The sequence below is a fragment of the Meles meles genome, chromosome 14 (assembly GCF_922984935.1).
Source record: "Meles meles chromosome 14, mMelMel3.1 paternal haplotype, whole genome shotgun sequence".
In the NCBI taxonomy this organism is placed as follows: domain Eukaryota; kingdom Metazoa; phylum Chordata; class Mammalia; order Carnivora; family Mustelidae; genus Meles; species Meles meles.
The window spans coordinates 6106653-6132528 of NC_060079.1; the positions used below are offsets into that span (position 1 = coordinate 6106653).

Here is a 25876-nt window from a genome sequence, read left to right on the forward strand (position 1 = left end):
GAAAGTATATGAAACAATGTTTTTTACTATGGTCTGGAAGTCACACATTAAAACGTAACCGCTAAGGTGATGGTGCTAGGAGGTGGGGTTTTGGGGAGATGAGGTCATGAGGACGGAGCCCTCATGATGGGGTTAGTGCCCTCATCAGAGCAGCAGAAAGAGCTCCCTCACCCCTTCTGCCATGTGAGCTGGAAGGCACCTTCTGTGTGGACAAGAAAGTGAGTCTCGCGGGACACCAAATCTGCCAGCACCATGATCTTGGACTTCCCAGTCTCCAGCCTGCGACAAAGAAAGAAATCTTTGTTGTTTATAAGCTACCAAGTCTCTGGTATTTTGTCATAGTGCCAGATGGAGTAGGATGGTTTTCAAATATTGGACAGTGGCAGTCAGGACAGTTATCTCTGAGAGGGAGCAAAATAGATCAGCCCTAGGACTGCCCCAATTTACTGTGTGGGGACAGCTTCTAAGGTCACAGGGAGGGGACCAATGCAGAGGCAGGCATTCTAGCCAAGTTCAGAAGATATGGTTGGGAGTCCAAGGAAAAGCGGCCAACCTGAAGTTCACAGGGCAGAGTACCATGGAGGAAGGGGCTGCCACTGCAGAGAGCCCAGAGATTGCACGTGGTGCTGCCCTTCACTGCCCTGGGCCTCGAGGCTGGAGGGAAGAAACTGGTAAACTGTTAACTCTTGATATCATGCTAGTTATTTTTGAACACTGCAAAAACAAGGATTAAGGCCACATCATTGGATAAATGTGAGATTCTGATAGATCCATCTGTTTCCACAAAACAATTTGGAAAATTTTGGACGTGCCAGAGTTCCAAGGCACTCCTGAAACTTCTTTCCTTCTGAAAAATCACATATATTACCCGCAACTTTGGAAGGTATTTGGTTCCCTCCGAATGGTCCATAAAGGCACCTGAGTCCAACAGTCAAAATGTTGCATTCTTTTTGAAGAAAGTGGTTTCTATAGAAACAAATGATCTATAAAACAAAACCACCCGTTCAGAGCTATGAGACCACAGAAGGCACTTACGTGCACATAAAGCCATTTTATCTTTCAACAAAAAATTTAAAAACATAGGTATCTGACAAATTTTAAAAACTCTTTGGAAATTGTGAAAAGACTTTACATTTTGAAAATAAGTAACATGGTATTTATAATAGAAGAACTAACCATTGTCTGATTTCTCTTCTAAAAATAGATCATGTCTTGGACATAAATAATAAGAATGAAATTTTAATTCCTTGGAATAGGAAAAACACTTATTAAAACTTGATGATTTTCGATCTTCACCTTGAGAACTAACTTGGTACATTATGGTCAGTGCACACAAGCAGCAGAAGCCCGTAAGAGTATTGTAATTTATGAAAAAAAAAAAGTTAGAACCTCTATAGCAGCAAGGAAATTAATTTTGCCACCAACCATGTGAGCTTAGAAGAAGACCCTGAGCCTGGAGTGATTCCTCAGTCCTGCAGTCCCCTTGAGATGCTGAACAGGGAACCACTGGGGTTCTGCTTGGACTCCTGACCCACAAAACTATGATGTAATAAATATATGTCATTTCAAACTTTGGGGGAAAAGCACATTTATTTACTCTTTTAACATAATGTAATCCAGGATCTGACAATACTGAATTAGGGTCACAGGATCTGTGACTATGGAGAAATTATCTCCTATAAATCCTAAATTTATGTATGAATATAAAGATCGTCATTTTAAATAATATGTGTTTGTCAAATTTTGTAAATGCCTTTCTAGGACTCATCTCTTCTTCTGCAGTCAACTCAGAATGTGACTGTCAATGCACGCAACTCTGAAGGAGAGGTCACGGGCAGATTAAAAGTGGGTGAGTCCGACTTCACAGTGCTTGACATGTGAGTGGCCCATGGAGAGCTGTGCTGAATGGATACTTTTTTCTCTTCTAAAGAATTCCAAGTTATTTATGAACAATTAGAGCATGAATTTTCTAGATATCATGCTGTGTTGACTACAGAGAATAATTGGCATCACAGGGAAGACAGTCTGAAGTATTGTAATTAAAGTTATTTTGAATCTAAGAAACAGGACCATTCAAGGTGATAAAAGAAACATACTGATTATTGCAGAATGCAAAAGAATCTGAGACCAAGGGAAAGGAACAAAAGTAGCTGCCCTCAAAAGAACAGAGAGGTGCCTGGGTGACTCAGTGGGTTAAGCATCCAACTCTTGATTTCAGCTCAGGTCATGATGTCAGGGTGGTGAGATCGAGCCCCAAGTAGAGCTCTGTGCTCAGTGAAGCATCTGCTTGTCCTTCTCCCTCTCCCTGCTTGTTTTCTTTCTCTCCCTCCCCTGCCCTCTCCTAAGTAAATAAATAAATAAACAAGCGAATAAATAAATGAAATCTTTAAAAAGAAAAAAAGAACAGACACCATGGGGTGAGAACCAAAAGACTCTCTCTCTCTTTCTCCCTGTCTCTCCCCTTCCCTCCCCCACTCCCTTCTTCTCCCTCCCTTTCTCCTGTCCCACATACCCCTCCCGTCCAGCATATCTTTGCCCATTGTTCTCACTTCACCCACAGGACCTCTCTGACTTTTCATGTGATTGGCTATAGTTCATTCACAACGCCAACCAACAAGCTTAGCTTTCAATTGCACAAATTCTAATTTCATAACGAAGTACACTAATTGGCCCAACTAATGTGTTTCTAACCGTCCTTCCGTCAGCAATGTACACCCATCCAACCAGCTAAAACCAGACGGTAGGCTCACCCAGGAGTGAGATCTCAGGGAATCTCACACAGCGATAAAAAGGATTAGAGAAATAGATGGAAGAAATGACAAAAGAGCAAACCACCCAGTGAAAGGACTATGTGTGTATTCTCTATACTGTCTCATCAGTCTATAGATGTGCCAAATCTAAAAAATCAGGTGACCTTTTGGGTTATGGGAAGACGGATGAAACGTATCCAGTCGATACAGACTGGTAATTTCCAGTGTCTCTTTTTTGATGGCTGTTTTTACAAAACAGCATAATGTTACACTGGAAACTGCAGCTACATAATTAGCCTGATGATTCTTTTTCATCATACTAACACAGGAGTTCCATATTTTATGTTCTTCTTCAATCTTTATAACTGATTCTAAATGATGCATCATGCTTCTCTTTTGCTTAGAAGTTTGATCACTAAGGCAGTGAAATTCTCAGTAGACCTAGAAGACAAATCTGAGTTTATCCAGCATACATGTTCTTGCAACTTGTCTAAATCAAATCACATTTTCTTAAGAATTATGTAGTGTTATGACTTATCTTTTACCACTATTTCATAAAATTCTTTGACTGTAGCTTTTGAGTGTTTGAGGGATTTTTGCTCATCTTTTGTCATTTGTTCCACATTTATTGGATGCCTATGTGCTACTTTCTAGGTGCTGTCAAGTAAGTAATGCATATAAATAATATGCACATCTCTCTTAGGAGCTCCAAAAGTAAAAGATCCCCTTTATATTCTTATAAAAATAATTTAATACAAATAATGTCATTTAATTTAATTTTTTGTTGAATGTAGATTTTCATATATTCGTACACCAGAGTTTGACATAAATTGTCTCCAATTGCATGAGTGAAAAAACAAGCACTGGAAAGCTCATTTGCTCAAAAACACACAGCTCTATAGCAGAAAAAGCCAAACCAGGAGGGAGTAGAAATTAGCAGTTAGCAAGAATTAGTCGGTAGCAGGAAAAGCAAACCCCAGGACTTATGTCCCTCAGCCCAGAGTATAGCACTCCCTCTCTCCAATTAGATTTCCTTAAATTATGGCACACCAGTAACCATCCTAGTTCCTGCAAATATTGTTATCATTTTTGTCACCCAAAAATGGACTTAAAAAAAAAAACAAAAAAACAAAAGACTTCCCCATTAGAATTACTTTGGCTTAAACTGTTAGCCTTAAATCTTCGGTTTTAACCTTGGTGTTTCCTGCTTCATATAGTGTTAAAATTAGTGATTTCTTAATAAACTTTGGTTGGAAAACCTCTGTTATAGTGAGGACCCTGAACCAGGGAATATGGCTTTCAACTCACCAAGGTTATTTTCAAATAAGTGACTTCCCACAATCACAGTCATTCCAGCCTCATATTTCCTGGAAGACACTAAATTTAGCCAACCTGGATATTAAAATGTAATTTATGTGAACTAGCCAAATTAATTCCACTTAATTAAATGAACAGTTGTTTATTACTAAGCCACTGGGAAAAAATGGCAACCAGTATAGTCAAAACCAAAATTCTCAAATCCCAAAAGAAATCAAACATTGACAAGCAAGCAATAATAGCCAGCATTTCAAATCCTTGAACTGAAAGATATCAATGCATAACAACAGTAATAGAATCTTCCTAATTGTAAGTGCAGCTCTGGTTACCACAGTTAATTTTCTTTTGATTTCAAGTAATAGAAGTGAATTCTGGTTAGCTTAAAAATAAAATGTGCCTGGACATTGGCAAGCTGCACTCAAATGGGCTGGGCCGGTTTGGCAGTTGAGTTTTTTGAGAACGTAGCCAGGCCACAGCCAGTGTGTCTTGCTGAAGCCCCAGCTTTCCAAAGACTGGCAGTAGGTACAGAATTTGATCAAGCAGGACCCCTGGCCTCTAACTTGAGGGCTTTCCATACCATTGTAGTCACTATCTATCCAACCAAATTACAGATTTCAGATTACAACCAAATAAACCCAGTGGGGAAGCTGGTAATGTTTATGGCACCATTTGGTCAAGGCCACCCAGACAGCAAAGCCATTTTCCTGGGTGCTGGAAGTTACCCTCTACTACAATCACACTGTCTTAGATTCAGGTCTTCAAACAGCAAAGCAGAGAAATAAGAATTTCATCAATCCATCAAGTGTGTTAGGGCTCTTGGAACTTCTACATTGCCATGATTAAGCTTCTGCAAAGACTTTATATATTCAGAACATGACTAATATAAGGAATAGAAATGTAAAATATAAAGAATATAAAATGTATATACTCAGGAAGTGACTAATATAAGGAATATAAATAAAAAGAAAGTTACTAGACCATTGTGGAATTTCACGTGCACTTTATTACGGCCAGAGTTGCACCTGCCACCAAGCTATCTTTGGATGTAATCATTGAACTTGGCAGAAGAAACATTAGAAATGAGGCCCAAAATAACCAGGGTTATCCCAGCTGCATGTTTCCCTGAAGTCACCAAGATGTTACTGTTTTGAAATACTTCCTAGGGAAATAGGAGAAAGGGGGAAGTGACTCAGAATCTGAAGATGAAGGACCTTCTCCTAGTGCAATGTGCTACAGCAAAGAGAAGCTCTGAATGCAGGATTACAACAGGCTGTGAATGTTAAGAGTGTACTCAAGGGACAAAAGCAGAACGCTAACTGAGGTGTTTTGACTTTTCAGCCGTTCACTTGATTCATGATTCTCCGAGGTTCAGCAAGTAAATTACTAAGCACGCAGCATGCTCTGAGCAGAGGTTTGAAATGAGGGTGATGCTTAGGGACCTTATCTCTAGACTGGTGGGAATTTATGGGCTTTTTCTCTTTAACTTTGATCCTTTGGTGCAGAGGTTTCTGCAGCCCCTTCAAAGAGAACTAACCGAGAGTCTTCTGTTTGCTGCACAAACACATCGTCATTGCTCAAAACTGAGCCCAACAATTTTGTAATTGACGAAAAGTCTAGAGAAGTCATGATGGTAGTAAGCAATGCTATCACAGAGAGCAGCTGGATGTCCTCTGGCCGACGCTCCTCCAAGATCTGGCACAGTGTGAAACACGCAGAGAAGACTGTGATGACATCTTCTAGAACTTTGATTCAGCTCTTCTGAGCACTGTATCTTCTGATGTTGCAGAATAAATTCCGGGGTGAGCCTGCAGAGGTTTCGATAGAAGCAAGAGTGCAAAGGGGCGCCTGTTGGCTCTGTGGGCTGACTTTTGATTTGGGTTCAGGTCATGGTCTCCGAGTCATGAATTGAGCCCCACATCAGGCTTCACATCCAACAAGGAGTCTGCTTGAGATTTTTTCTCCTTCTCCCTCTCTCTCTGCCACTCGAATGCGCTCTCTCTAAAATAAATAAGTCTTCAAAAAAAAAAAGAAGCAAGAGTGGAAGAATATGGAGAATTCAATGTTAGATCGCATCTCTGGAGCAGACATTCTAGAACTGAGAAAGAGGAAGTGAATGACAAAGATGGGTGGGAAAGTACCAGTCTTGGGAAGAGGAGGATGCTGATGGTCAATGCGCTGATGTGTACCACTCTTCTCTGAAGAACAGCAAGAATCTGCCGAGAATCTGACCAGCATGCTCACAGAGGAGTGGAAAGCCAAAACTACCACCCTCAATGTCTCTTTATTTTTTATAAAACAAGGATGGAATTTTATTCACCTCTGTGCCTTTGTTCAAGTATTTTCCTCTACCTGATGTGCCTCATTCTCCCTTCATCAGGGAAACAGAAACTTTACAAGGTCAGCTCCGTGAGATTTTGCCACATCTCTGACTATATCCTTTTGTACAGCTCTGACACAGTAATGTTGCAGGCATCCTTCACCTCTCTGCACATACTCCCAAATAAACATTGTCTTTTCCTTCAAAAAATTCTATTTAAATTTTTTTTTACTGTAAAGTTTCCAAAATGTAGTACTTTGGGACTTTAAAACATAAGCAAATATTTTTTGATTTAGTATCTTTTGGAAAAGTTATACAAATTTAATATTATCCCAAGAACAGAAAACAGAAAACTTCCTTGGGAAGGAATTCATTCTACATTTCTTCTTTTTCAAACATGCATCTTGTAACATCAACTCTTCTCTGAGGGCACACCTATTTTTCAGACCAGGTATTCTGGCTCTCGTGCCTCATCATAAAGGTTTTCTCCTTTTTTCTTTTTTTTTAATGGTGGAACCGGAAGCTGGATTGATTTGGGTTTTCTTCCTAATGTACCATTTCCGGTCTGTCTTTCCAGCTACCATAGTTGCTCAGACATCATTTCCCAGGGCTCCATTCTGACCCCCGAGGATAGATCAGGGATTCCCTGTCAGGGTTCTCTTGAATGCTGCCTTCCTTGTATCATAGCACTTCCCAAACTGTCCTGGAACTAGGTTCATATGCTTTTTTCTCCAGTGCACTAGGAACTCCTGTAAGTTGTGAGCTATACACCGCTTCTCTATCCTCAATTCTTGGCACAGAAACTTGAACGTAAAAAAAATGCCATAAATTTGTGCTGAATAGTACAGACTTTTTTTTTTTTTTGCATTTTCTTCTTTTTATTTTTTTTTCTCTTTAATAATCTCCCCATCTGGCATGGGGCTCAAACTCATGATCCTGAAATCAAGAGTCACATTTTTGCATTTTCTTTGCCTTGAGTACGATTTGTATGTCAAACATACAAAACATGAGTAGCAACTCATGAAAATTATGCTCCTAAAGTCATTGACTGTTTCATCACCATTTATGAACCAGTGGTTACAGAAAAAGTATCAGTCATGTTGTTGAACCCCTTCTACTTAATAAAGCCTCCTAGAACTGTTCTGTGGCTCTCCAGTAAGCTCAACAGTGAAGTCTTACTGGATAAATTATTCCAGGTTTTTTCTCCCTGTCAATTTTAAATGCCCAGAACTCCATATTAGTATTGAAGATAATTGTATTATCACGTAATACAAAGCAATATTTATATGATGACTATGTAAGATACAGCGGTGAACCAAAAGAGGTGAATGGTGATGCTGAGTTCCTTAGTGACTAAGACTGGTGTAAGTGTAGAGGAGCAGAAATATAGGCAACTATCAAAAAAATAAAGTCCAGGGACACCTGGGTGGCTCAGTGGGTTAAAGCCTCTGCCTTCGGCTCAGGTCATGATCCCAGGGTCCTGAGATCCAGCCCGGCATCCGGCTTTCTGCTCAGCGGGGAGCCTGCTTCCTCCTCTCTCTCTCTGCCTGCCTCTCTGCCTACTTGTGATCTCTGTCTGTCAAATAAATAAATAAAATCTTTAAAAATAAAATAAAATAAAGTCTGGCTTCCTTAAGGGAAGGATTAAGACATAGAGGAAAAGTGAGTTCCACCTTTAATTGCCTCACACATACACACACAGACAGAGAGACGTATTTAAATGAAAAATCATTGAAGGCTTTTGTAATACCAGTCAATGAAATAAAGTAAGGATATGTTGGTAACCATATCCAAAACTGGTTAATGTATTCATTGAAGAGCTTCTATTTAACTTCTGGTTAGGCATCCATCAACTTTAATGAGTACTGGGAGTGATAAAGGGACACATACGCGAAGACTCTAAGATATCCATTTTCTCAATAAACTTACTCTCCCAGGTAAGACTATAAAGCTAACATACAAAAGAATTAAGGAACACTTGTAGTTCCTTGAGTGAATGCTGAGAACTGATTTCTGGAGAGATTAATCCATTATGCTGCCAGGATTAGAAAGACCAATTAGGAAACAAAATGGTGAATGCCTGAGAGCAGGCAAGGCAAATCAAACAAGGTCGCGTATGCTTTTGAGGGCACAGTATCCCCAATGCCCAGCACCTGGGAACACCCACTAAAACTTTGCTGAGTAAAAAATGAATTGGCAGGCAATGAGTCTAAAACTCATCTGATGAGATGAAACTTGGAGGGGAAAATGATGCTTCTGTCACTGAAATACAAAGAAGGAAAGTATGAAGAAGACAAAAAATGCCATAGGGGAAAGGAAAGGAGAGAAGTTTGAAGATGTTCTTCCAAGATGATGTCTGTTTTCTCCAGAGGGTAAGAGGTGAGGATCTCTCCTGAGGATAAAAGCAAAGGAGGGAATCTGAGTGTGATTCATCTTCTGGATTGACTTTGGCCATTAAAGTGAGCCATTCATAAAATGGTCTTTCACAAATCTCATCCTTCTTTGGGTAATGCTGGAAAGATTACAAATTTAAATGATCTGGGTAGAAGAAGCATGTTATTTTGGGCAAGTTGTAAACTTGAAAAAATTAACTTTTAGATGACTTAGCCATTCATATATTTCATCTAGATTAACACATTTTTTTGGTTTTGTTTTTTAAATTTTTTTATTTGAGTATAGTTGACACACAACATTACATTCGTTTCAGGTGTACAACATAGTGACTCAGCATCTCTATGCATTATGCTTTGTAGATTGGCACATATTTGACATAATTTTAATAATACAGATTTAGGCTTATAACTTAAAAAGTTTAATCACAGATTTTAAGAGAACTATTGATAACAGAGTTTGTATATTTAGTAATTTGGTATTGCTGAGTGACATGACATGTAAAAATAGAGATTTGATACTACATATAGTAAACACTTCATAATACACTGTTTTAATGAATTGTTCAGGTCCCAAAATGGTAGAAGTCCAGAGTCAACAGTTTCAGATCAACTCCAAGGATGGCAAGCCACTGTTTACTGTCGATGAAAAGGAAGTTGTGGTTGGTACAGATAAACTTCGAGTAACTGGTATGTGATAACTTTTTTTAAATTGAGATATAATTAACATGTAACATTAGACTCATTTCAGGTGTACAGGGTAGTGATTTGATAATCTGTATCTAAATCTGGTTAACATCAATCACCACATAGCTACAGATTTTTTCCTTGGGAGACTTTTTTTTATTTTATTTTAATTGCAGTGTAGTTAACATACAGTGTCATACTAGTTTCAAAATCTTTTCTCTTAGAAACTACAATATGCAATACAGTATTGTTAACTATAGTCACCACACTTACGTGACATCCCCAGGACTTAGTTATCTTATAACTAAAAATTTGTTTCTTTTGACCCGCTTTACCCATTTTGCCCCTCTGGCAACCACCAGTCCGTCCTATGTATTTATGAGTCTGGCTTCTTTTTGAATTCCACGTGTAAGTGAGTTCACACAACCTTTATCTTTCTCTGACTTATTCTACTTAGCATAATGCCCTCGTGGTCTATCCATAGTTCCAAATGGCAAGATTTCCTTCTTTTTCATGGCTGAGTAATATTCCATTGCATATATAAATATCACATTTTCTTTATCCATTTCTATGTAGGAACTCTTTAGAAAAAAATAACCTGTATAATACACTTCGACAAAAGCATGTTTTACTTTTGGCACACTTAACTCTGGAATCTTTCCAGCAGGTAAGAAAAAGCAGTTTGAATTTGTTGACTCTTCTTCATGGCATTTTTTTTTTTAATTCTTGATATTCTCCTAGAAGAATGAAATCTTCTTCAAAAATCTTTGCTCACTCTCTTCTTCCACCATATGGTAACCCTTTATCTCTTTCCAGTGGTTGTGACCCAAAGACTTACCATAAATTCCTCCATCATCTGTATGATATTGTAGGGTCTCTTTTCCATATGTCTTTTGCAAGCGAATCTTCTTCCAAGTTTCTTTCATTCTCACTTGGAGTCCCTCTATTTCTATAAAAATTTGACTCTCTTGGAAATCAAGATTGGGTAGGGTTCTGATAGGAATCACTTTTAGCACTAAAAAGAAGAAATTTTGTGAAAAAAAATGTTCAGAACATGTTTGAAATGTACTCATTGAGCTTCTGTCAAGACTATAAAACATTAGGAGGCAGACACTTCCAGAGTTAAATGATCCCAGTACTTCTCTCTAATGGTCTGAAAAACAACAGCAACTTCATTCTCTCATGCATTATTGCCAATACTCATAAATTAAAACTGACGTAAGAAGTAGACTCAACCCTCATACAAAGCTTTATGTAATGTATAATACCTAACAAAACATAATATAAGAATCAGAACCTGTTTTGCAGCATACACTAAGGCAGTAGGGTCTGTGGGTTTTGTACTAAAATAAAGGACACTAGCAATCTATTTAAATCTATTTAAAGGAATTGACCATTTCCTAATAAAGAAATGGCTAGGTTGCCTAAGAGTCTTAGTCATCAGAAATCTACTAGTGCATTATACAAAGTTTCCTGGCTTTCTAGATCTTGATTCTATTCCTCTCTCAACAATTACTAGTCATATCACCTCAGCCAAGTTCATCTCTTTTGGCTGTTTCCCCACTTTTAACAATGAATTGATGGGGACACCTGGGTGGCTTAGTCCATTAAGCATCTGCCTCCAGCTCAGGTCATGATCCCAGGGTCTCCTGGGATAGAGTTCTGAACCAGGCTCCTTGCTCAGCAGGGGAGTCTGCTTTTCCCTCTGCCTGCCACTTCCCCTGCTGTGCTCTCTCTCTTTCTTTGACAAACAAATAAAAATCTTCCTTTTAAAAGTGGATTGATGATGTCTACTGTACTAGCATTGCTGAATTAAGTAGATTAGTATAGGCAAAGGACAGCAGAGGTCTTGGTAAAGTGTTATTGCACTGCAGAGCAATGAAATCCATAGGGAAAACAGTCTATTCCTAGACTGCTTGACAGATTGCTTCAAACCCAAGTCATCCTACACAGGAGGCTAGGGCTCCTTCCAGGCCTTGATGTTGACATTAGTTTTAGTGGAACAGGTGAGAAAAATTGATAAGCAACTATATTATTTATTACCTGCTTATATGTATCAGAATCACCCATATATCACAGCTCATCAAAATATATGTTGCTTGAAAATATATATATATCTAATATATAAGCTAAACACCTATAGTATAAAATAATGAAGACATACTTCCTTTTACATAATGTTTATATTTCAGCTGGAGAGCTTTTAACATAAATTAATCAGTTGGACACAGTCTGCTAAGGCCTGTAAGAGAGTCTGGGCCACGGGCTACAGGAGCGGCCTGGCGAAAGGCACCATTTGTGCTGGAGTGTGATAGAGAGTGGCACAGAGTGCGTCAGACAAGGTTTCTCAAGGAAAGAGGGATTTGAGCTGGTCCTAGAAATGCGTCAAGGTTTATCACAAAGAAAAAGTGAGATAATTGTTCTAAACAGAGTGTAGAGACTGAATGACTATTAATAAATGGCTATTAATAGACAATTATTACATATTATTAAAGTATGTTGATGAAGCTAAATGTTAATATAAATATTATTAAATTACTTTAAAATTGTTAAATAATAGACAGTTATTAAAAATAAGAGTGGATAACTTTCTGAGAACTTTTTGAGAACCAGGCTGAGCTCCAATCCTAGCTGCTCCACGAGTAGCTGTGTGACCTGGAGAAACTTTCACCCATCTGTGCTTCACACTACAGCCCCAAACATCTTTACCCACTGGTCTCTCATTGACTGGAGGATATTATACAGAGTGCAACAAAGCAAGGACAAATCAATTATGAAATTAAATTGCAAGTCTTCCAAAAGACAGGTTTTCCTGGAAGTTTAAAGATACGTAGAAATACTGAAATCACTGACAAAGCCATTAACAAAAGAAGATCTTAGCCACTGAAAGAAGTGAAAATGAACAAAGAAGGTGACCTGATAGGTACTTCAGAGATCAATAATTTTACTATCCCAAGATTAAAATATTCATCTTTGGGAAGATTGGCGGTGCCATCAATTTGACTGTTATAATGGTTTTACTGCATGTGTTAAAAAATACATACAGTTTCATATTGTGTTACTATGGTAGGCAAGATTCTAAGGATCATCCCCAGTGACCTCTGCCTTTATAAAATGCCCTCACCGGGGCGCCTGGGTGGCTCAGTGGGTTAAAGCCTCTGCCTTCAGCTCAGGTCATGATCTCAGGGTCCTGGGATCGAGTCCCACATCGGGCTCTCTGCTCTGCAGGGAGCTTGCTTCCTCCTCTCTCTCTGCCTGCCTCTCTGCCTAGTTGTGATTTCTCTCTGTCAAATAAATAAAAAAATATTAAAAAAAAAATGCCCTCACCTCTGAGCATTGAAGGAATCTCTGACTATGATGTGATCATTCCCATGATTATGTTATTCCGTGCCAAAAGGGAGTTTGTCCATTTGAGGATTAGTTCTCAATGATCTACTCTAATCACATGGGCTCTTTATAAGCAGAGAGCATTATTCTCTGGCTGGTAGTACAAAGGGAAATAAAAAAAAAAATTCAAAGTGCAACAAGGATTTGTTCTCTGTTGCTATATGAAGATGGAAGGGGCTGAATGACAAAAAATGTGGTGACTTCTAGAATCTTGGGTGGTAGGCTGACAGTAAGAAGACAGAGCCTCACACCTAAAACCACAAGAAACTGTCTTCTGCCAACAACCTGACTGGGCTTGGAACCAGATTCTTACCCAGACACTCCAGAAAAGAACCCTGCATAGCTGACACCTTGATTTTGACTTTATGGTACCTTGAGCTTAAAATCCAGCCATGCCCACTGGGTAAGACTTCTGACCTACAGACCTATGAGCTAATAAGTGGATACTGTTTTAAGAAGTTAACTTTGTCATAGTTTGTGGCACATAAATAAAAAATTAATACAACTATAATATAATTTCAACTGTTGGAAAAATTAAACACCAAAACAAAACTTGATTTATTCTTTGTTATTTTCTATGATTTCATAGTTGCTATAATTATAGCTAGTTTTGTTAAATATAAAATACAATAAGAATATCTTTATAAACTTTAATTTTTAAGGATGAATTTCCATTAAAGCTGTTTTCCACTACTTACTTACTATGAAAGTTTGGTCTTTTTTAAATGGATTGACTCCAAGTAGCCTTTGGAGTTTCTTGGAGCAGAAGCAGCAGCAGTTGACAGCCAAGGAAAGATTTGATAAGAGAGACAGAGCCAGCTTCACTCTGGGGACTGGGAAAGAAAATAAAATACTTTGCTTCACTTTCTCTTTCCTGGTTACTTCATAACTGCCCTAATATGCATGGGATGTAAAAGAAGGGATCAAGCTGCTCTTTCTTTAAGGTGGTGCACTCCAAATTCTTGACTTATGCTATAAGTCCTAATCTTGACTCTTGCGTAAAGAAATGTTTCTTTGTCATTACCTTTGTCTTAAGTACTCAAAGAATAAAATGAAACTTCTTTAATTCTTAAGCAGATTCTGCTTGCAGATGATATGACTTGTATGTAGAAAATCCCTTAAAGATTCAACCAAAAAAACAGCTAGAACTAATCAGCAAGTTGCAAGATATAAAATCAACATGCAGAAATCAGTTGCATCTCTATACACTGATAATGAAACATCTGAAGAAGTAAAGGAAACCATCCTGTTCACAATAACATCAAAAAACAATAAAAAATGAATAAGTTTAGCCAAGGAAGTAAAAGATCTGTACAATGAAAGCTACCAGACTTTATTGAAAGAAATTGAAGAAGGCATGAACAAATGAAAATTCACCCATATTCATGGACCAAAAGAATCAATAATGTGAAAATGCTTGTACTACTCAAAGCCACCTATAGATTCAGCTCAATCCTTGCCCACTAAACCAATGCATTCTTTGCAGAAATATAAAAAACTATTTGGAACTTCAAAAGACCCCTAAGAGCCAAAGCAATCTTGAGAGGGAAAAAACAAAAGCTAAAAGTATCACACTGGTTTCAAACTGTACTACAAAGCTGTAGTAATAAAAACAGTATGGGACTAGCATAAAAATAGATACATAGACCAATGGAACAGAATTGAGAACCCAGAATTAAACCCCCACATATACATTCAACTAATATTCAACAAGGGAACCAAAAACACCCAATAGGGAAAGGATGGTGTTGGAAAAACTGGATAAATTACATGCAGAACAGTGAATTTGATATCTGTCTTTCACCACTCACAAACACTAACTCAAAATGAATCCAAGACTTGAATATAAGAGCTGATGCTATAAAACTCCTTGAAGGAAACATAGAGAAGATTGTCAACACTGGTCTTGGCAATGATTTTTTGGACATGACACCAAAAGCACAAAGAGCAAAAGCAAAACCCAACAAAAGGGACTACATAAAACTTAAGGCTTCCACACAAAATAAACAAATAACAAAATGAAAAACCAACCTACAAAGTGTGGAGAAGTTTTACAGACCATGGATCAGACTAGGGGTTAATAGCTAAAGTACATAAAGAACTCATACAAATGAATAACAGTGAGAATAACAAAAACCTCGTACAACTCAAAGACAAACCAAAAAAAGTCAGATTTTAAAATGGGCAAAGAAATTATATAGACATTTTTCTAAGAAGACATCCAAATTTTTAACAGGTACATGAAAAAATGTTCAACACCACTACTCATCTAGGAAATACAAATCAAAACCATAATGCAATATCACCTTACATCCGTTAGAGTGGCTTTCATCAAGAAAGTAAAAAAAAAACATGATGGTGAGCATGTGGAGAAAAGAAGTACACTGTTGTTGGAAATGTAAATTGTCTCAACCACTGTGGAAAATAGTATTGAGTTTCCTCAAAAAATTAAAAATAGATCTGCTATATTACCCACCAATTCCACTTCTGGGTATATACCCAAAGGAACTGAAAACAGGAAATTGAGATATATAAACTACCATGTTTATTGCAGCATTATTCACAATAGCCAAGATAGGGAGACAACTTAAGGGCCCGTCAACAGATGAATGGACAAAGATATAGTAGGATATACAATAGAATATTATCCTATCATGATAAAGAAGGACATCCTGCCATTTGCAACAAAATGGATAGAACTTGAACCCATTATACTAAGTGAGGAAGTCAGAGAAAAACAAGTACTGGTGTGATATCACTTACATGTGGACTCTAAAAAAGCCAAACTCATTAAAAAAAAAAAAGAATAAAACAATAATTACCAGTGAATGAGGGATAGGGCAGATGTTATTTAAAGGTACAAACTTGCAGTGAGCAGTAAATAAGTCCTAGAGATCTAATGCACAGTATAATGAATATAGAAAACATTACTGTATAAGTCATCAAAATTGCTAAGAGACTAAAAGTTAATTACTGCACTCACTAAAAAGAAAGGACCATTATGTAGTATGATAAGGATGCTAATTTTCACTACAATGACAGTTATATATAAATGTATCAAATTAACATGTTTTAAACCTTACATTTACTCAGTGTTATGTGTCAAATATATTTCAGTAAAGTAGCATTCTTTAAAAAGTCTTAAGTTCCATTTAGACTTTAGTCAGCTAGGAAACTGGAAGAGTTGTTTTTAAATCATATTTATGGAGGAGATTAAATAATATAACCAACTCACTTTGAAATTGACTAAGGCTTTTAAGCAGTCTCCTTTTTCCCCCTAAAAATAGAATTGGTCACCAAGTGGCCAAAGTTAGTATGCCTCTTTTGTTAATTGCAATTATAGAACATATTACTGAAGTAGCATCAAAATTTCATCTTGAAAAAAAAATTTTTATACCATTACCAGAATTGACTTCTGGCAAAAAATATACTTTAATTCCTTGGCAGGGATTTGCTAGGCTGGGTTCATTTCCCCAACTTTTATTAATAAAAACATGGTCCTGTAATGGTATCTAGTTTCCCTTGAGGAAAACAAGATTTAGTGATAAGCCAGTCTATTTATTTGCACCTGTGCAGCTAAGCAGGCTTACATGAGGTCAGAAGTGATGGTGGAGTCACTCACAAAGCCACTGACAAAAGAGGATCTGGAGAAAAAGATTTCAACAGCTGAAAAATGAACATAAACAAAGATGATAAATCCAGGTCCCTTAAAAAGATACTTGACAGATTATCTAGAAGATGCTAAGAGATCACCATATACTTTAAGAACATATCCAAGATCTCCAAACACTTTGTAATGAAACTCTATGAACAGTTGATGACCTGGTTAAAAATCTTCAGGTGAAAGGAACAAGAGACTGAATTAAATGTGGCTTAAATGATAAGAATATATATTATCTTACATGAAAAGTCTGGAGTCAGGGTAGCTTCAGTTTGATTAATTGAGTGGTCCAGTAATACTCCAGCTTTGCTTCTTTTAAATGTGTTGACATTCCCTTTTTCATTGTGGTGGTTCCAACGATCCTAAGCATCACTCCCTGTGGGATGACTTCAGTAAACTTCTATAAGAGGAGCTTGATGGCCTCTTTAAGTTATCCTCCCAACCTAAATTCTCCTTATATTAAATGATTTACATTTCTCGTGAAAGAGAGGTGTGGTTGGAATTTATTTTTTTTAACCCAGTCTAGTAGACTTTGGTTTTTAATAAGGAGTTTAAAACATTAACATTCATTTTGAGAGCTATTCTATTTGAGCTTATCTATGCCTATTATTTCATGATTTTTTATTTTTTTAATTATATTTACGTCTGAAACAAAGCCTGGTATAAGGGGAGACACAGAGAAACAAGTTTTTGCATATACTTGTTGGCCATTATAAGGATTTAGGATTTGTTTTAAATGCAATGGAAGAGTGAAACCATATGATAAGATGTGGAACATAAAGAATAGCATGGAGGGGGCGCCTGGGTGGCTCAGTGGGTTAAAGCCTCTGCCTTTCGCTCAGGTCATGATCCCAGGGTTCTGGGATCTAGCCCCGCATCAGGCTCTCTGCTTGGCAGGGAGCCTGCTTCCTCCTCTCTCTCTCTCTCTCTCTGCCTGCCTCTCTCCCTACTTGTGATCTCTGTCTGTCAAATCAATAAATAAAATCTTAAAAAAAAAAAAAAAGAATAGCATGGAGGACATTAGGAGAAGGAAGGGAAAAATGATGGAAGGAATCAGAGGGGAGGCCAAACCATGAAAGACTATGGACTATGGGGAACAAACAGAGGGTTTTAGAGGGGAGGAGTTGGAGGGATGAGTGAGCCCGGTGATGGGTATTAAGGAGGGCACCTATTGCATGGAGAACTGCATGTTATAGGCAAACAATGAGGAGTGGAACACTACATCAAAAACTAATGATGGGGGCACCGGGGTGGCTCAGTGGGTTAAAGCCTCTGCCTTTGGCTCAGGTCATGATGCCAGGGTCCTGGGATCGAGCCCCACTTTGGGCTCTCTGCTCAGCAGGGAGCCTGCTTCCTCCTCTCTCTGCCTGCCTCTCTGCCTACTTGTGATCTCTGTCTGTCAAATAAATAAATAAAATATTTTTTTTAAAAACTCATGATGTACTGTATGGTGAGTAACGTAACATAAGAAATTTTTTTAAATGCAATGGAAGAGTTGTTTCAAACAGGGTAATCTTTGATTTGATGTACATTTTAAGATCAATATAATCATTATAAGGGAGAATAGATTGCTTAGAGGAAAGAGAGGAAACAGTAAGACCAGTTAGGAGGATGTCAACTGTAGTTAAGACAGTATCTATCTCCTGGTGACCTAGACTAGGTAACAGTGGTCACTGAAGGGAGATAATGATTTTAATATATTTTAATATATGCAGATAGGTATGATATGAGGAATATTTACTTTGAGACCAAATAATAATAATAGAAGTATGATCAGATAATTTGAAGGTTGACAATTTCAATGATAGAGAAATTATTGCTCTTATTTAATGGTAATACGTTTCTGTTTATAGGCTTTATGCCTTCTTTGTACTTATGTGCATTACAATGATTACATCATATTCATCATATACATATTACACTATAACATCAATAACTGGTTATGTTAAGTAATTGTTATACATTTAAAAACTAGTTACAAAATTATAGTTCCTTGTAAAAGAGTGCCACTGAAACTCTTAGAATAATCTCAGCTTATCGGAAGAGTTTTAAAATCCTATACATTAGTTGCTATACATCAATTATATTTTCTTGCTCACATCTGTACAAATTCAGCAACAAGATAAAAATCTGCTTGTGCTTTAATATAGAGACTAAATGTTTAATTAGTTTGATGTCATTTGTTTTACTGTTATAAAATGTTGCATCTCTGGCTTTGTTTAGGGCCCGAGGGTGCTCTTTTTGAACATTCAGTGGAGACCCCCCTCGTAAGAGCTGACCCATTTCAGGACCTGAGGTAAGAATTTTGTTCAAATATAAACTCTCTTATGGAAGATACCCGGATATGTGCTGGAATAATATTTTAGCAGTCATTACCAGATCGTATCTTATTCCACTAATTAATTGTCTTTATCCTCATGATGTTCTACTTATTAACTAGTCATTAACTTACTAAAATCCAAAAGAAGTAAAAAGTGCCACTCTATGTTTAATCCACCCAAAACAGAAAATTTGCCATCTTAACTACTTCTAAGTATACAGTTCAAAAGTTTTAAGTACATTCCCACTGTTGTACAACCATCACTACCCTCCACCTCCAGAATTCTTTTTGTTTTGCAAAACTAATACTCTGTGGCCAGTAAACGACTCCCCATTCTCACCTCTACCAACCCCTGAAAACCACCATTCTACTTTCTGTCTCCACAAATTTGACAACTGGAGACACGTCCTATAAGTGAAATCATACAGTATTTGTATTTCACTTAGCATGATATCCTCAAACTTTGTTTTATCTTTACATAATGTCAGAATATACAAAATCATCTAGTACCAGATTATAAATGTATTCTTTATAAGTCTCTGTGTGCTTATGTGTACTTCAGTTTATCAGTGCACTACTGAATGAATGACATTTATTGCTATAACTGTTTATTCCAATATTATATTTGTATTTTCTAACAAAATCAAATACCATTTTTTTAAAATAAGAGCCTAAAGTCTAAGAGATCATTTAAAATTATATTCAGTGTTTGAACTTGAAATATATGCAGAACAATTAATATCCTAATATAGTATGTATAATAGAGGAAATTAAGTACAGTAGGAATCCTGGTTTTACAGAAAGAAGTCTTGTGGACCTTGCTCAAACTAACCTTTTGAAACTATTTTTTTCATCTATAAAATGTTGATAGTAATGTATATCTCAATGTATTTTGGGAAAGATTTAATTAGCTATTAGATTAAAAGTATTTTGTAAACTGAAAGTTGAATACAAATAATCATTTTCATTATCCTTATTATACCAAGTAGATAATCACACTAAGTAGAATGAAAGTTAGGAAGTTATGTATTTTTTATTTTTAATATCTAATTAAATGTTAATCAAAAGCAAATGAGAGTTCAATTCATCTTACCCACTTACAGAATATTTGCAGCATGAATATAAACTGTGACTCTAGTTACATTAGAATAATTTCATTAATTTTGACAAAAGATCACAAGATCAATATTACAGAATTATTATAGTTAGGAAGAAGAACATTTTACTTTTCTAGGATAGAAAAATGATTCAATATCTTTAAAAATAATCCCATTAGGGTAAATACAGCCATCAAAAGAAATGAAATCTTGCCATTTGCGACGACATGGATGGAACTAGAGGGTATCATGCTTAGTGAAATAAGTCAATCGGAGAAAGACAACTATCATATGATCTCCCTGATATGAGGACATGGAGATGCAACATGGGGGGTTAGAGGGATAGGAGAAGAATAAATGAAACAAGATGGGATTGGGAGGGAGACAAACCATAAATGACTCTTAATCTCACAAAACAAACTGGGGGTTGCTGTGGGGAGGTGGGGTTGGGAGAGGGGGAGGGGGTTATGGACATTGGGGAAGGTATGTGCTATGGTGAGTGCTGTGAAGTGTGTAAACCTGGCAATTTACAGACCTGTATCCCTGGGGATAAAAATACATTATATGTTTATAAAAAAAAAAAATTGGAAGGGGAGGCGAACCATAAGAGACTATGGACTCTGAAAAACAACCTGAGGGTTTTGAAGGGGCGGGGGTGAGAGGTTGGGGGAACCAGGTGGTGGGTAATAGGGAGGGCACGTATTGCATGGAGCACTGGGTGTTGTGCAAAAACAATGAATACTGTTAACGCTGAAAAAAATAAATAAATTTAAAAGACAAATCTAAAAAAAAAAAATAATCCCATTAAAACCAATTTGAGAAAGACAACTATCATATGATCTCCCTGATATGAGGACATGGAGAAGCAACATGGGGGGGTAGGGGGATAGGAGAAGAATAAATGAAACAAGATGGGATTGGGAGGGAGACAAACCATAAATGACTCTTAATCTCACAAAACAAACTGGGGGTTGTTGGGGGGAGGTGGGATTGGGAGAGGGGGAGCAGGCTATGGACATTGGGGAGGGGAGGCGAACCATAAGAGACTATGGACTCTGAAAAACAACCTGAGGGTTTTGAAGGGTCAGGGGTGGGAGGTTGGGGGAACAGGTGGTGGGTGATGGGGAGGGCACGTTTTGCATGGAGCACTGGGTGTTGTGCAAAAAGAATGAATACTGTTACGCTGAAAAAAAAAATAAATAAATAAAAAGGGTAAAATAAAAAAAAAAAAACCAATTTGAAATTATAAAATCATATAAGTCATAGAGAGAACTGAATTCTTTTTAAAGTAATTTAGTTCACTGTTTTAAAATAGATGAATCTCCAAATTAAAACATTTATCTTGGGGCACCTGGGTGGCTCAGTGGGTTAAGCCTCTGCCTTCGGCTCAGGTCATGATCTCAGGGTCCTGGGATCGAGCACTGCATTGGGCTCTATGCTCGTCAGGGAGCCTGCTTCCTCCTCTCTCTCTGCCCGCCTCACTGCTTCCTTGTGATCTCTGTCTGTCAAATAAATAAATAAAATCTTTTAAAAAACAATTTATCTTCTACAGCAGGCCCTTGCTAAAAAAAGAAATGGCAGAAGAGTATCCTCTTGCTTTCTAAAAGGTGATAGTAAGGGCAGGGTGGGGGGTAGGCGGTGTGTCTCATAACCCGGGTGTTACAGGCAAAATTGAAATTGTAAAAAATTCCGGAGGAATGGGGTAAGGATGGAAGGCATGTACTGACAAATACTAAATCTCTTCAACTGCCAGGATCTGTGCACTGTCCCATAATTTATCTCATTTATTCATCAACTCCACCTTTAAAATAATGAATTTTATCCCCAATATATCCCCAAGACCTAGATTCTAGCATGTTCTAAGCAAAGATTAAAAAGTAGCCAACATAATTAAATAGATAGATGATAGATAGATAGATAGATAGATAGATAGATAGATAGATAGATAGAAAGAAGCCAACGGATGATTCAAATTCAGCTCTGACTCCAAAGTCCATGTTTGTTGGGTATATTCTCTTCTAAGTGGTCCCTTTAGTGATTTATTCTTTGATTTACAACAGACTCCTCTAAATGATTATATGATATTCATATTTTCTTCTATAAATTTTTACCATAAACTGACTTTCACTTTATATTTCTAAGTCCAGTACCATTACTATTCCTGGCCTGAATAAAGTGAGAGTGATTCTAGAATATCCTGAAAACAATGAATATGGGTTTTGTAGGGTCTAGATCATTTTGCATTTATAAATGTATCTCTGAAATACACATGTTTAAATATCACAAGTTTAAATTTTGATACATGCTCAAATGATAATCATAGAAGGATGACAATTTTCTTTAAGAAAAAAGGTAATTAATGTGTATTTAAACTATATTTATATCTCTTACAGCAAAATCATTCACAAGAAAAGCACGAAGTCTGATATGCTGCCTTCATTCTGACATGCTACTTTTCATTCATACATGATATAATTCATTCATACATGATATAATTCATTCTTTTTTAAAAATTCAGCAAAAATATACTAAACATGTTTATGTACCAGAACAGTTGCTATTTCTACAGCAATAAAATGCCTGGATCCTGCCCTTAATATTTTTTTTTTAGTTTCTCTATTTTTTTTTAAATTTTTAAATTTTTTATAAACATATAATGTATTTTTTTATTATTTTCTTTTCAGTGTAACAGAATTCATTGTTTATGCACCACATCCAGTGCTCCATGACATATGTGCCCTCCATAATACCCACCACCTGGCTCCCCCAACCTCCCACCCCCCACCCCTTCAAAACACTCAGATTGTTTTTCAGAATCCATAGTCTCTCATGGTTCATCTTCCCTTCCAATTTCCCTCAACTCCCTTCTCCTCTCCATCTCCTTATGTCCTCCATGTTATTTGTTATGCTCCACAAATAAGTGAAACCATATGATAATTGAGTCTCTCTGCTTGACTTATTTCACTCAGCATAATCTCTTCCAGTCTCATCCATGTTGATACAAAAGTTGGGTATTCATCCTTTCTGATGGAGGCATAATACTCCATCGTGTATATGGACCACATCTTCCTTATCCATTCGTCCGTTGAAGGGCATCTTGGTTCTTTCCACAGTTTGGTGACCGTGGCCATTGCTGCTATAAACATTGGGGTACAGATGGCCCTTCTTTTCACTACATCTATATCTTTGGTGTAAATACCCAGTAGTGCAATTGCAGGGTCATAGGGAAGCTCTATTTTTAATTTCTTGAGGAATCTCCACACTGTTCTCCAACGTGGCTGCACCAACTTGCATTCCCACCAACAGTGTAGGAGGGTTCCCCTTTCTCCACATCTTCTCCAACACATGTTGTTTCCTGTCTTGCTAATTTTGGCCATTCTAACTAGTGTAAGGTGGTATCTCAATGTGGTTTTAATTTGAATCTCCCTGATGGCTAGTGATGATGAGCATTTTTTCATGTGTCTGATAGCCATTTGTATGTCTTCATTGGAGAAGTGTCTGTTCATGTCTTCTGCCCATTTTTTGACATGATTATCTGTTTTGTGTGTGCTGAGTTTGAGGAGTTCTTTATAGATCCTGGATATCAGCCTTTTGTCTGTAGTGTCATTTGTGAGTATTTGCTTCCATTTTGTGGGTTGCCTCTTTGTTTTGTTGACTGTTTCCTTTGCTGTGCAGAAGCTTTTGATCTTGATGAAGTGCCAAAAATTCATTTGCTTTTGTTTTCTTTGCCTTTGGAGACATATCTTGAAAGAAGTTGCTATGGCTGATATCGAAGAGGTTACTGCCTATGTTCTTCTCTATGATTCTGATGGATTCCTGCCTCATGTGGAGGTCTTTTGTCCATTTCGAGTTGATCTTTGTATATGGTGTAAGAGAATGGTCGAGTTTCATTCTTCTACATATAGCTGTCCAATTTTCCCAGCTCCATTTATTGAAGAGACTGTCTTTTTTCCACTTATATTTTTTCCTGCTTTGTCAAAGATTATTTGACCATAGAGTTGAGGGTCCATATATGGGCTCTCTACGCTGTTCCACAGGTCTATGTGTCTGTTTTTATCCCAGTACCGTGCTATCTTGGTGATCACAGCTTTGTAGTAAAGCTTGAAATCAGGCAACGTGATGCCCCCAGTTTTGTTTTTCTTTTTCAACATTTCCTTAGCAATTCGGGGTCTCTTCTGATTCCATACAAATTTTAAGATTGTTTGCTCCAGCTCTTTGAAAACTGCTGGTGGAATTTTGATTGGAATGGCACTGAAGGTATAGATTGCTCTAGGCAGTATAGACATTTTAACAATGTTTATTTTTTTGATCCATGAGGCTGGTATTTAATATATTACAGGACTGTGATACCAAGGCATATCTGTGTGTGTGTGTGTGTGTGTGTGTGTGTGTGTGTGTGTGACAGAGAGAGAGAGCGAGCACGTGAAATGCCCAGACTGAGATACCTTGTAAACCCTGGTCCCCATGAAAGATATTTGAAACAATTTGCCTAGTAGTCTAAAGATGCTGTGAACCCATCTTGGTCCATGGGTTGAGTTACCCACAAGAAATCATGAATGAGAGGCCTTTGCTTTGGCTAAGGTCAGAGGACTAAATGCATACTACCTCCTTGTATAAGAGCTCCAAGCTAGAAAATTAATGTTAACTACATTAAAGTCAAACTAGTGAAGAAATTATCCCATTACCCATGACATAAAAAAGCCTATGGTAAAATCCCTTGCTGAAAATGAGTTTACGGTAATAATAATAATATAATAATGAAAAGACAAAAAGTCAGAAGCCACTACAAGTTATCCCTAAAACTCTAAGTAGTAGAGCAAAGTAAGATTTTAAAACAGACATGAATAAAATGCTCAAAGAGGACCAAAAACTGCATATAAAGATAAGGCAAAGTCAATATAGTATGAAAATAGCAGTTTTGGAAAATAACAAAATTCAAATTCTAGAAATGAGAGATCAAGTAATGAAAAAATCTGTAGCAATGAGTACTTGGTTTGTTTGTTTGTTTTTAAGATTTTATTTATTCATTTGAGACAGAGAGCTACAGAGAGGGAGAGCAGGGGGAGGGCAGAGGGAGAAGCAGACACCTGCTGAGCTGGGAGCCGGAACACAGGGCTCCATCCCAGTACCCCAGGGTCATGACCTGAGCCAAAAGCAGTTGCTTAACCGACGGAGCCATCCAGGTGCCCACAGTGCTTGGTTTCTCATACCATTCTGCAATAAAAGGAATCAGGATTCTTCAGAGCAGTGGCATATTCTAGGACTGGGGCAGTGAATGTAGAGGATAAATTTGGAGCATTTTGCAGCAGCAGTGAATGAGATGTGCTCAAAAATAAAAATAGCAAGAGTACATCAAAAGGACACAGGGGCCAAATGAAAGAGTTCCTAGTCCAAAAGCTCTCAGTCAAAGCTGGACAATTTAAGCAAAAAAAATGTAATATATTGGATAATAACCCAAAGTTTGTGGGAATCAACTCTCCGTGACTTTTAGATTCCATCAAATACACTGTAAAGTGATGAGTCTTCTTTCAAAATGGCAGTGTTTCTAATGTGGCAGAAATGGTATCTTTTGCAAATACTTAAATTTATGTAAAACACAGTGTGAACCTAACAATGGGTAATGGGCACCTAGTTTTTCAGACTTCTTTCAGACAGCCATGAAGAGCACTGCTCTGGGTTGGCTATTCTACCAAGTTTCACAGAGTGTTGGTTTCTGATGTGAACATATGGAACTTTGCCAGACTTGGCCAGCATGCCTCCAGGTGCTCTGTGCTGATTTCTAATTCCGTGAGCAGTGTGAGTCTCTTTTCTCACCTTCTCCCAGCATTTCGCAGTGTCAGACTTTATGATCTTTTTCATGCTGATGAGTGTTATCGTGTGTTATTTTCCATTTCATTTCCCTGGTGACTAGGGTGGTTAAGCCTCTTTCATGTTTTTGTCCTGTTACTAA

The 25876-nt window shown here is 37.4% G+C and overlaps 1 protein-coding gene across 3 annotated transcripts in view; it reads left to right on the plus strand.

The window, feature by feature from the left end:
• SGCG (sarcoglycan gamma) overlaps positions 1-25876 on the plus strand; it is a 126423-nt gene that overhangs the window by 89754 nt on the left and 10793 nt on the right. For all 3 annotated transcript variants that reach the window (XM_046028349.1, XM_046028350.1, XM_046028351.1), the window contains exons 4-6: positions 1762-1849; positions 9345-9464; positions 18733-18805. In XM_046028349.1, the coding sequence (XP_045884305.1) occupies positions 1762-1849; positions 9345-9464; positions 18733-18805 (281 nt within the window). The remainder of the gene's footprint in view (positions 1-1761; positions 1850-9344; positions 9465-18732; positions 18806-25876) is intronic.